The following is a 12,859-nucleotide window of genomic DNA, read 5'->3' as shown; positions in this document are numbered from 1 at the left end:
GGACGGAAGGAAGGACCTGAGGGCCCAAAACACTGCACGGAGCTCCAGGACGTTGATATGCAGGGACTTCTCCGTCGGGAGCCAGAGTCCCCTTGCGTGCAGATTTTCGGTGTGCGCTCCCCACCCTTCTAGGGAGGCATCCGTGGTCACAGTCACCTGGTGGGCTGGGGTCTGGAAGTCCATGCCCGCCGTCAGATGCGCGCGGGTGCCCCACCACCGTATCGCTCGTCGGAAACTCTCGTCGAGCTTGATCCTTTCCTCGAAGCTGCCCGTCGTCTGGATCCAGCGCGCATCCAGGAACTCTTGCAACGGGCGCATCCGGAGCCTGCACATGGGAATGAGGTAGATGCAGGAAGACATCATCCCGAGGAGGGACTTGATGGACCTCACCTTGGCCGCGTCGGCCACCAACATCCGTTGCACCTTGCCCAAGATGGTCCTGGTCCTCTCCTCCGACGGGGAGGCCAGAAGGGACACTGTGTCGAGCCTCGCTCCCAGAAACAGTGCGACTTGCGCGGGCACCAGGTGGGATTTGGCGTAGTTCACGGAGAATCCCAGGTCCGTGAGGAGTTGGACGGTCCTTGCCGTGTGGACCACGGCGAGCTCCCTCGTCTTGGCGCGGATGAGCCAGTCGTCCAGGTAGGGGTAGACGTGAATCCCCTCGCGGCGCAGCTGCGCCGCCACCGGTGCGAGGCACTTGGTGAAAACCCTGGGTGCCGACCGCAGTCCGAAGGGAAGGGCTTTGAACTGGTAATGACGCCCTTGGACCACGAATCTGAGGAATTTTCGGTGCCCCTTTAGGATGGGAATGTGGAAGTAGGCATCCTCCAAATCCAACGACGATAGGAAGTCTCCTTCCTCCAGCTGACCCAGGACGTGCTGGAGGGTGACCATCCGGAACTTCTGCGCCTTGATGAACTTGTTCAGGCGTCGCAGGTCCAGGATGGGGCGCCATCCTCCCGTCTTCTTCTTCACGAGGAAGTAACGCGAGTAGACTCCGGAGCCCCGAAGCCTCTTTGGGACGAGTTCGATGGCGCCCTTTCTGAGCATCGCCTTTACCTCCAGGAGAAGTTGAGGGACGTGAAGTTCTTTCCTGGCCACGGGGGGGACGCGCGGGCACCTTCTTTGAAACTCGAGCGCGTGGCCCCGGGCCAGGGCGTCCAGCACCCAACGGTCGGTGGAGATGGACTCCCACACGCTGACGAAGCCCGCCAGCCGGCCTCCCACCGGGGTGCTTCGGTGGGGGCCCGACCCCACGGCCGGTTCAATCCTGCTTGGACGCGGCCTTGCCGCCTTGGCCTCCTTGGCGACGACGGCGGGGGCCGCCAGACTTGCCTCGTCCTCTGTAGGCCTCTTGCGACAACGAGCGGGCCGCTTGACGGTAGGAAGCGAAACCGCCGCCGGAACCTTTGGAGGCGCCCTTGCCTCCGCCGCTCCGAAAGGGCGTCCGCCGTTGCTGCAGTACTCCAAGGGCCCGGGCCGTCTCAGTATCCGCCTTGATGGCCTGAAGGGAATCGTCCACTGTCTTCCCAAACAGGTTGTTCCCGTCGAAGGGCATGTCCAGGACCCTGGTCTGGACGTCCTGCCGAAAGTCCGTAGCCTTGAGCCATCCGCGACGTCGAAGGCAAACGCCGTTGCCCATCTGGCGGAACCCAGTGTCGGCGATGTCCGTCGCCACGGTGATGGCGTGGTCCGAGGCCACCTCACCTTCCTGCAGGATCTCAAGGGCCTCCGCCCTCTTGTCGTCCGGCAGAAAATCCAGCAGGGGAGCTATCTTGTACCAGAGTTCCCTGTCGTAGCGGGCCACGATAGCCAAGGCGTTGGCCGCTTTAATCGTCGTCGCCGCCGACGAGATGACTCTGCGTCCCATGGCATCCAATTTCTTTCCCTCGCCGTCCGGCGGGGAAGTCGACGTGGAGGCCGCACCCCCCCCCGCTTTCTTCCTGGCTGCCGCGGAGACGACGGAGTCCGGGGTAGGCTGCGCCCGGAGGCATAGGGGGGCCGAGTCCGGGACCCGGTACTTTTTCTCGTACCGGTCTCTTTTCGCTGGCGTCGTGGAAGGGTTCTTGAGGAGGGAAAGGCCCTCATCCCAAATGTCGTCCAACAGAGGCACTGCGAGGACCGTCTTCCTCTTGGTCTCGCGCCGTTGGTAAAGGAAGCCTTCCTTTTTCTTCTCCTCAGGGCAGAGTTGGAAAAGCTCGGATGCCCTGGCGATCATTGAGTGGAACGATCCAATCTCGTCGGGCGGAGAAGCCCTGGTGGGAGGCGACGACGGAAAATCCTCGTCGTATGCCTCGTCGTCCGTACCCGTCGCTGCCGTGTCAGTCCCCGTATCATCCCCTCGGGTGGACGGGGAGGAGGGCTGGACGGGGCGCGACGGTTGAAAAGGAGGCGGTGGATGGATCCTTCTTTTCTTGGTAGGGGGAACACCAGAAGGTCCCGGTTCTGGATCCCCCGACGGGAGAGGTTCCTCCGTCGGTAACGGTAGTCTCGTCCTTATCTCGGAGCATAAGGACTGTATAGCCAACAAAATGGCCGCTGAGTTGTCTTGCGGCGCTGGCAGAGGGGAATCCGACGGGAGAGCAGGGGCCCCGTCGGTATCCTCGACGATGTCGTCGTCGTCACCTGCGTCGGGGCCCATTCCGACGGGCTGGTCTTGTTCCACGCCTAGGCCGTGGCTTAAGACCTCGATCAGTTCCTCTTCTGAGGTTGAGGCCGAATCTACGACGACGCCCTGCCCCCCTTTCTTCCCCACGGAGGGTTTCACGGGGGTCCTATCGATGGGCACGAAAGAAGACTCCCTCCGAGGAGGCAGGGAGATTCTGGGCCCCGAGGCCGCCACCACTGGTGCAGCCTCCACAGGCTGGGCCAGGGCCGCCGCGACCGTTTCGATAGAGGGCTTGGTCGAATGGATCAAGGCCTTCACCACCTTAGGTGCGCTCACCGCCTTATCCTTGAGGGAGGGGGCACTGCCACGCTCCTCCTCTGCCTTAGAGCTCGACCGGGGTCTCTCCAGGAGCTTCGCCGGGTGCTCGGCCTTCCTCTTACCCGACCCAGAGCGTTGGCTCGTGGTTGATGGTGCCGGGGAGGGTGCGCCCTGCCTGGCGCCCGTAGAGCCCGACCGTTCGGCGCTCCCGGTGCCAGCGGACTTGCGGTGCTTGGCCTTATGTTGGGCCCCCGTCGCCGGGGCGCCCTCAAAGGTCTTAGAAGACCGCTCAGATTTCTTCTTCTTCTCGCCAGACGGGCTCTTACCCTCCAGCCAGCTGGCGAGACGTTGATGGCGGTCCTTCATGGTCCGTTCCGACATGTTGCCGCAAAACGCACAGTCCTTCTCCACGTGCGTCTTGTCCCCATGAAGGCAGTAAAGGCAGAAAGAGTGTTCGTCCTCCCTGAAGACGTTCTGCAGCTGGCATCCAGGGCAGGCCCTGAACAGCTTTCCGGGCGTCGAGCTTCCCTTCTCCTGGGCCATCTCCGAGACCGGGCCTGAGAAGCTTCTGGAGTCCTCCGAAGTGTAGCTCGACGAAATCTTCACCCTTGAGGGGCACAGATGAATCCGACACGGGTCCCCGTTGATCGGATGTAGGATCGGTGGAGCTTGAGGCTCTTTTGACCGAAAGAATCGAAGTTTTTGTGAAAAAGCGCGAAAAAATAGCACTAACGCTCGAGAGCAATAGCACGAGGATCCCAACACATGAACGTGCGGTAAAAATCTGAAGATGGCTGCCAGAGGCGGTGCTTAGGTAGAGGGCAGTCATTGGCTGTGGTCAGTATGACGCAGAGACCAGTGATTGGTTATTACTACGAAAGACAGATCAGAAACGAAACTGATACTGGTTTTTTCTTTACCGAGGATTCCCAGCCTGACGACGGGGAATATTCATGAGCATGTGAATCCATGCCAGACCCCATGCTGGAGAACAAAGAGTATCGGACACAGAAGACAACGTTCGTCATTTGGAAACTCCACCCTAGCGGCCGCCGCCCTCCAGGCAGCGCAGTCTTGACTGCAGTCCGGGTGACCCCGCAGAAGTTGCTACCCCAGTCCGGGTCATCCCGAGGACGTTTTATAAGTTATAAGTTTAATGTTTGGGCGACAGGTGCTCCCAGTTGGGGGGGGGGGGAGTACAGGGTGGAGGGAGTTTTAAGGGTGTAAGTAATCAGAATCACAGGATGAGAGGGCATGACATCGACATATGCTGGCAGGAGAATCAAACACGGTCTACGGGAGGGGCCAATGACACCCGAGCTACCCAGTCATCAGCCACACAACCACAGGGCAACCCCCGGATGTCTCCCTCTGGTGAATACCTCTGCGCACCTTGGAAACACATGGGACCACCATTAATCCTTCCAGATGCCCCATTAAGTGACCCACGCAGATAAAATAAACACCAACACGCTATCCTTACTGTCCTGGAACGTTAACGGCCTCGGCTGCAGCGTGCAACGAAGATTGGTGCTCCAGTATCTCAACCGGTATTCACCCGACATAGTTCTCCTCAATGAAACACATCTGATTGGCACGAACACCAACGTTTTCAAACGATCCAACTACCCGCATACCTACCACGCCGGATTCACAAAAGGCGCCAGGGGTACGATGATACTCGTCCATAAACGAGTCCCCCTACAGGTCAGAAAAGTCAGAACCGATCCCTCTGGGACGCTATGTGATACTGCTTGCTGACATCTGGGGTGAGAAATGGGGCCTCGCCGCAATCTACGCCCCCCCCCACGCTCACGAAAGAACTGCTGACCGAACTGCGGAACTTGCTCCTGGAAGAAGAGGCCAACCTGTGGGTGATAGAAGGAGATTTCAACGAAGTGATGGATGTCACAGTCGATAGGTCTTATAGGAGACCTGGAAGCCGACCTGCCCTGACATCGCTCGCCACGTTTGCCGATGCACAGGGGCTAACAGACACATGGCGCTCACTCCATGGCGACGAGGCTGGCTTCTCCTTTTTTTCCAGCGTGCATAAATCACTCTCAAGGATTCATTATGCCTTCATCCCCTGTAGCACAAACCACAGACTTCTATCTGCTGAATTCCTCGCAAGGGGAATTTCGGACCACTCTTCGCTCCTTATACGCATGAAGAATGCCTGCCAACACCCGGATGGCAACTGGCGCTTGAGCACATACCACTTGCGGCTCCCTGAAATCGCGGAAGAACTTGACAAAAAGACGGCAGAATACTTCGAAATAAACGAAGGCTCAGTGGAATGTCCGATCTCGATCTGGGAGGCATATAAAACGGTCCTCCGTGGAGAAGCTATCTCGGCGGTTTCCGCCCACCGGAAACGACATTCCCAAAAGGTCAGGGAAGCAGAAGCACAAGTCCTGGAATGCGAACGGCAAATCCTAGCACACAACACTCAAAAAGCAAAGGAGGCCATGATCATGGCACAAGATGCCCTCAGCAACATAGCTCTGGACAACGCACAAACGAACAGCCCATCAGCTAGTCCGGAGCCAAATTTATGAATGAGGTGATAAAGCAAATAAAACCCTGGCCTGGTTGGAGAAACGTGAGCAAAGCAGAGGACAGTTGCGTGCTTTCAAATCTCCAGAGGGAACATTGCTGACGGAAGACTCTGACATAGTGGAAGCATTTGCTGCTTACTACAAGAAACTCTATACTCCGCCCACCGGAAGCCCTGCACTCGAGCCCTCTTGCTATCTTGACCAGATTGAGATCCCGAAACTCTCACAACACCAATCAGACCTCCTGAACTCTGAAATCACAGAGACTGAAGCTTCAATCCGGGAAAACTCTGGGCCCCAACGGCTTCCCCACGGAGACCTGGAAATGCCTCGGTGGCACACTATCGACTCATATGCACTGCATGTTCCTACGTAGTAAAGAACAAGGGGCACTCTCCCCAGGACCTCAGGAGGGCGTGCATAGTTGTCATACATAAAACCGGAAAACCCCATAGGAATGCGCCTCCTACCGTCCCATTTCACTGATCAACGGAGAAGCCAAGGTCCTCGCCAGAACACTCGCTAATAGACTATTGAAGATGATTGAGACTCTCGTCCACCCAGATCAAAGTGGATTCATGCCCAATAAATCCACCCGCATGAACTTACGCAGAATTCAACTTGCCCTGAGCAGAGCCACAGAAATACAGGCTCCACTGGCCCTCCTGGCAGTGGACTTTGAGAAGGCATTTGATTCTGTGGGATGGGACGCCTTATGGGCAATCATGGCTCGAATGAACCTTGGGAAAACATTCATATCATGGGTCAAACTCCTCGATGCATCCCCTGAGGCCATGGTGAGGGTAAACGCTAGGTCTTCCAAACCATTTCCTCTAGGCCGAGGTACTAGGCAGGGGTGCCCATTGTCCCCATTCCTCTTCCTCCTTGCCATCGAACCACTAGCAATAGAACTCAGGGCAAACAATAATTGGTCCGGATTTGCCTAGCCGGGGGGAGGCGAGGAACGACTCTCGCTCTACGCGGATGACCTCCTTGTATACCTTAGCAACCCGAGTACCTCATGCCGACCGTCTCCCTTATCCTTAAGGAATACCAAAACTTTGCGGGCCTAAAGGTGAATGAGGCCAAAACCATTTACTTCCCGATCCAAGATGGCGAGTCTGCGATCCCAGAGACCTGCCCATACCATGTCTGTATCAGGGAATTTAAATATCTGGGCATACGGCTCGACCCGACACTAGAAGGGTTCCTCCAACTCAACCTTCAGCCCGTAATAGAGCGGTTTAATAGAGATGTCTCCCACTGGCAATCACTCCCCCGATCTCTAATAGGTAGGGCCGCGCTATTCAAGATGATGACCCTCCCCAGACTCCTGTATGTTCTCCAAAACGCCCCGCTCACTATCCCCCGGGAAACTTTCACACTTATTGATAAGAATCTTTGCACACTGCTATGGGGAGGGAAATAACCCAGAATTGCCATTAATACGCTCCAAAGATCGGTATGGGAGGGAGGTATCGGCCTACCCTGCATACGCACGTATTATTTAGCGACACAGATCGGGGTGGTAAACGATTGGTTACATGCAGATCCCACACTACCACACATCCGTATTGAAATAGAGACCATGTCCCCAATACCCCCACTGCAGATCCTGTATGCAACCAACTCCCGACGCTACCAAAAATAACGCACCATATCCGCGGCGCCTTGCGGGACGCACATAAACTGGTCGGCTGCAAGGGGAGGCCAACATTATCCCAACCCATATGGCAGAATGCGCACCTCCCGGAAATAGTGAAAATGGGCTTTTCAGAACACTGGGGAGCAAAAGGGATAAATACACTAGCACATGTGATCCAGGGGGTCACCTCCTAAACTTTGAGACCATGCAAGAGCAATTCGGCTTGGCGCCTATGGACCAGTTTCGGCATGCGCAGCTGGCCTATGCCATCCGCACACAGTTCCCTGACACAACAATTATACCCCCCTGCTCTCCTATCGAGACCAATGTCCTCCCGCAACAAATTCCCTCCAGGGTCACCTCTACCCTCTATCAGGCCCTCAACTCCTTCGGGGCCACACAACTCGATAGGCTGAAAGAAAGGTGGGAAAGAGACTTAGGCGAACTGGAACCTGAAGACTGGATAGATGCATTAATGTCCCATAGAGAAATTGGAATAGAAACCAAGCTCAGACTAATACAACTGAGAATCCTCCATCGCTCTTATTATTCACGCACTGACATGGCCAGATGTGGGGGGGGGGGGAGGGGATCCGAGGATGGGACATGCATTAGATGCAAAACTGAGCCGGCCACCTTCTACCATATGATCTGGGACTATCAAATGTTACAAGTCTTCTAGGGGGACTGGGGGCGGGCAAAAGACTCATCGCGGCCAACTGGGGCTCTGCAGACCCACTGTGCCCGAACCGCTGGAGCAATGAACTGGACAGATGTGCAGCTTCAGAGCGCCAGATCTATAATGCGTGGGGTTGCCCCCGTAAATTTGAAAAGCTATGGGGTAAATGGCTCGATGCTCACTGAAATCCATCCTCTCCCATTTCCCCTCCTCCTCTTCCCCCCCTCTCCTTACCCCTCCCCTTACTTGAGGACGTGAGTCGCAACCTGTGTTACCAGCATTTCTTTGTCTCGCAACTGTCTCACGGCCCCTTGACCCTGCAGTGCCCTTGCCGCTGTCGATATTGCCTTGTTTTTCTCTTTCTGATGAATGTCTATGTTTAATATCTACGTTGTCGTTGTGTTGTTTAAATTCAATAAACAGAGTTATAAAAAAAAAAAAGTGTCCTTGCGAAGGATCAAATTCAGCAACTGCAGATCCAGAATGGGGAACAAGCCTCAGTCCTTCTTGGGCACCAGAAAGTAGGTGGAGTACCACCACTTCCCTCGTTCTGCGCTTGGAACCAGTTCAATAGCATTCTTCGGCATTAGCTGACAGACCTCCTCAACAGTATAGGGTCTGGAGAAAGAGGGGTGGATCGAGGACATTGGTCCGGTGGGCATTGTAGAAAAGGTAGGCAATACCCCTGATTGGTGACCTGCATGGCACAAGCATCGGGAGTGGTCTCTGTCCACTCCCTGCCAAACAAGGATAACCTTCCACCTCTACCCTTTAGAAAGCATCTACCTTGGCCTCTTTGCGGAGCGGCCTACCCACAGCCCCAGTAGGTAAAAGATGGAATGGGGCGAAAACCCCTGCCTCGTGAGCAGGATTTTGTGGTAGACTGCTGGCCTGCAAGTCCCAAGGACTTTGCAGTAGTTTTAGATGACTGGACCTTCTGGAGGGTGTCTCCTGCCTTGGATCCAAACAAGTTTTGGCTGTCAAACGGCATATCAAGCAACCTTGGCTGCATGTGGGGCGCAAACCCTGAAGTCTGAAGAACCACAGTGCCAGTAGCCATGGATCTGCTCACAGAGTCCACAGTGTCGAAGCCGGATTGCATCTGCTGCGCCACTGCCTTACCATTTGAGATGAGGGACAGAAATCCATCCCTCATCTCCCCCTTCTGGGACCTCCTTAGCCGCACCGGCTACAGGAGACAGAGGCCAAAAGAGAACTTTGCCCTGGCGCAAGACACATTCACTGCATGCAGTGCAAGACTGCCCGACGCCAAAACACCTTCTTGGCTCTTGCTTTCCCTGTCCGGTGGAAGGGATCGGAATGTAAATGTTTTCAGGCACACTGTTGCGGCCTGCACTCCCAGGGCTTTCAGGTGAAGCTTGGGCAGAGAGGAAGGCTGGATCTGAGGGTGCAGGCCTGTGCTTCCTTGCCAGCTCTGTTCACTGGGCCCACAGAGGCAGGCTTCTCCCACACTTCCAACACTGGGGCCTCAACTGCCACGTTCAAAGGCAGCAGTGTTTCTTTCTTCGGGGCATCATCCAGAATGTCGCAGAGTTTGTACTGCACTGTGGAACTAGACGGCGCCGAGAGACCCACGGTATCTGCTAACTTTGCCATGAGGTGCTGAAAAGCGGGCTGAGTCTGCCTGTAGTAGTGGGTGGCAGAATGTCTAACTCAGGGGAGGTGTCCAAACCACTGGCTCCTTGCAGGTCAAAAGCCACGTCCAGTATGTCATCTCCCCCGTACAACTCTTGAGGTAAAAATCCCTCCCTTCCCTAGGACCAAAATTTGGTTCAAGACTAAAAGGGACAAGCTCGCCCTCCTCGTCTTAAATGGCATACATTTTTTACACCCACAATCCTGGGGGCCGTGGTCAACACGCAGGCAGTACAAGCACACACAGTGTGAATCGTAGACCGACATATGTATACCGCAGTCCATGCAGAGCTTGAAGCCAGAGGCCTTTGACGGAGGCGGCATGACGAAATAGGTTTTTGCTCAACGAGCATGTTCCTGGTAGCGAACAGAGTGCACAGAACAAAGGAACTGAGGTCATGGATGCAGCACAACTACTTATACTGATCCCGATGTCACATCCGGCGCAGGACACGTTGAGGTGTTGGACGGACCTGCGCAGCCCCCCCTACCCCTTAATGACAGAAACAATGCCAAAGAACAGCTGTGCTGGGATGTGGGTATCATAGATGAAGACTCAGTGCCAGGAAATAATCCATTAAAAAATAGGCCCTCAATTTCTCCTCAAATCTTTCAGTCACCACCAACCCTAACAAGAGGGCAATGCAAACATCCCACTCCCCCGAGCGGTCTATGTAGTACATGCCTTATTTGAAGATATTAATACAACTTCCCATTGTTGAGCACCAGTTTTTGCAGATCCCTGAATGTTTACATGGCCCGTTCCCCACTAGGTCCCACAAGAAATTACCCCTTTCTCCACCCATCCTCGTAATCCCTGAACTCCTTGTAGTTCGGGTAATAGTCTATTACCCCAAAGCGGCTGGTCTACCTCAAGGTTAGATCTCCCAATCCGATTGATTTAGTATGGTGCTCATGTTTTTACTACAGTTCCCACAAATTCCTCCTGCCATATAAGATCTTGCGCAGCAATAGCAAATCCATGGACCATTTATCTGTTCTGACCGAGGGATCTGCCTCAATTAGAAAGAGCCAGTCATTAGCGGACACAAGCTGTATTGGCCTGCAATATTTTTTGAAGGTTCAGGGCATTAAGTCACCCTGCCATAGCAAGTTAGATGGCATGTTCAGCACTATTCTAGGGACCTAAGGCCCCCCATGGCAATCTAAGCAACCCTCCCTCCAGCATAATTAATTTCTCAGAACAACACAAAACATACAGATTTCTCCAAACTCAGTTCTAGACCACTAAGCTCTCTGAATCTGCCAAACATTTCAAAAGCCCTTGGTATTAAATATTCAGAACCACTCAGGCAAAAAAAGGACATTGTCAGCAAATAACAAGATCCTATCTTTGTGGCCCACGGATCATCTGGAACCGGGCACTCCTCACCCACTCTGCTAACAGCAGAGTGTGAAGGGAAAGGGTGACAGAGATCAGGTCTGTCTTGTTCCTCTCTCAAGCATAAAGAATTTTGATAAACTATGGTTCACCCATACCCTTGCAGTTGAGGATTCATAAAGTAATCTCACCCAGCTAATGAATCCTGGCCCAAAGCATGTATGTGCTTATTAAGTAGTGATAAACAGCATGTAATTTATTGACTCACGTGCGTATTAATGTGCTATGTCCGCAGAAATTTTGCTTTGTTTGCTTGAAAAAGGTCAGTGAGATCACAACAGATGTAGGCATTTAGTTGTTTTTGAAAGATATTCTTGAAACTCACTGAGAGGCATGTGCTGTATTTTGGTTTCCCCCCAATTTGAAACTAACATTAAAATGGACATCCTCCTACAGTGTACAGCATTTATTTTCAAAATACCTTTCTTGGGTGTTAAAATGCAAACAAGCAGCTCAAATACCCAAATGTTTTCCCAGCCAAAGGAAAGATGCGTGGCAGCATTGATGTCTCTTTGCTGTATTTTGCAATCTTTAAACTGATGCAGTTCCTTACCAGCTGCTCCTGATTTTTCATCTGATCAGCTGCCTGTTTTGCTAAGGCAGCCTTGGCTTCCTCTGCAGAGCGACGTTCTTTTTCCAGGCGTTCTGCCTCTTCTTTTGCTCGTTTTCGTTCCTGATCCAGTTCTAGTGCTTTTCGAGTCTGTTCTTCCAACTCTGCCCAATACATAATGCATAAACCTTTATGTACTTCAGCTCTAAATTAAATACAGCATAAATATAGCCTTTATAATGTTGAAAGGTTGCTAGCTTTCACTCAACACCTTCAATGTAAATATAGAATCACACTTTTGTACATAATACTCAGGCTACAAAAATTCATATTTACTCACCGTAGTGACTAACGTACTCTTAAGTCCATAGTCCCCTTTCCTCCATACTGCATGGGGTCCCCATCTAGGGACGGGAGACAGAACCTTTTTCACCAGAAAAAACGTCTTCCCCTTTAAATTTAGAGGCGTACGGGGGCGCGGCCCTGGGAGCATGAGCTCCCCTGACTTCACCCACCGGCGCCACTCCTCAGACCCCATTCATGCGCCGACAATATTTAACATTGCCTAATTGCACCAGTATTATTAGGGGGGAAGATGGTGTGATGTATGGAGGATAGGGGACTATGGACTAAGAGTATGTTAGTCACTATGGTGAGTAACTATTCACTATTCTTACATCCCATCCCTTTTCCTCCATACTGCATGGGCGATTACAACTGAATGTAACCCCAGGGTGGAGAGGAGACCCAACAGGTTCCTTAGAACCGCCTGTCCGAAGACCGCATAAGACTTGGAGCCGGTGTTCAAACAGTAATGCGTGCAGCAAGCCGAAGGGGTGGCCCAGGTGGCCGCCCTGCTGATGACTTGCCACGGAACCTGCCGTTGGAATGCAATGGCCGTGGCCTTGCCTCTGACCGCGTGAGCATGCACGTTAGCTGGCAGCGGCTTGTGCTGCCCCTCGTAGGCCTCCTTGATGGCTGAAACCATCCATCGTGCAATTGAAGCCTTGGGTGCCGGATACTTAGGCCTGGAGCAGCCCCCGCAGGTGACAGTGCATCTGACTTGCGGAAGCTCTTGGTCCTGTCCAGATAGAACTTCAGAGCACGTCTGCCATCCAGACAGTGCAAGACACTCTGAGCCTCGTCCTTAGGGTCAGCAAAAGATGTAGGCAAGACAATTTCCTCGTTTGATGGAAAGCGGGGGGTACCTTAGGTAGGAACGTAGGGTGTGTCCGCAGGACCACCTTATCCTTGTGAAAAGTGGTATAGTGTTCTGAGGCCACTAGAGCCTGGATCGTGCTGACTCTGCAAGCAGAGGTGAGGCCCACTAACAAAGCTGTCTTAATGGTGACCAGCCTGATGTCCGCGGATGCCATTGGCTCGAAGGGCTTGTGAGCCAAGGCGCCCAACACCACATTTAGGTCCCACACGTGTTGTGGC

The 12,859-nt window shown here is 53.6% G+C and overlaps 1 protein-coding gene across 3 annotated transcripts in view; it reads right to left on the bottom strand.

Moving 5' to 3' along the window:
• Positions 1-12,859, bottom strand: part of RDX (radixin) — a 1,120,111-nt gene that overhangs the window by 218,394 nt on the left and 888,858 nt on the right. For all 3 annotated transcript variants that reach the window (XM_069639966.1, XM_069639965.1, XM_069639967.1), the window contains one exon: positions 11,423-11,583. In XM_069639966.1, coding sequence (XP_069496067.1) covers positions 11,423-11,583 — 161 coding nt within the window. The remainder of the gene's footprint in view (positions 1-11,422; positions 11,584-12,859) is intronic.

Source organism: Ambystoma mexicanum, chromosome 7q (genome assembly GCF_040938575.1).
Source record: "Ambystoma mexicanum isolate Mex_15411 chromosome 7q, UKY_AmexF1_1, whole genome shotgun sequence".
Classification (NCBI taxonomy): domain Eukaryota; kingdom Metazoa; phylum Chordata; class Amphibia; order Caudata; family Ambystomatidae; genus Ambystoma; species Ambystoma mexicanum.
This window is presented reverse-complemented; position numbering and strand designations above follow the sequence as displayed.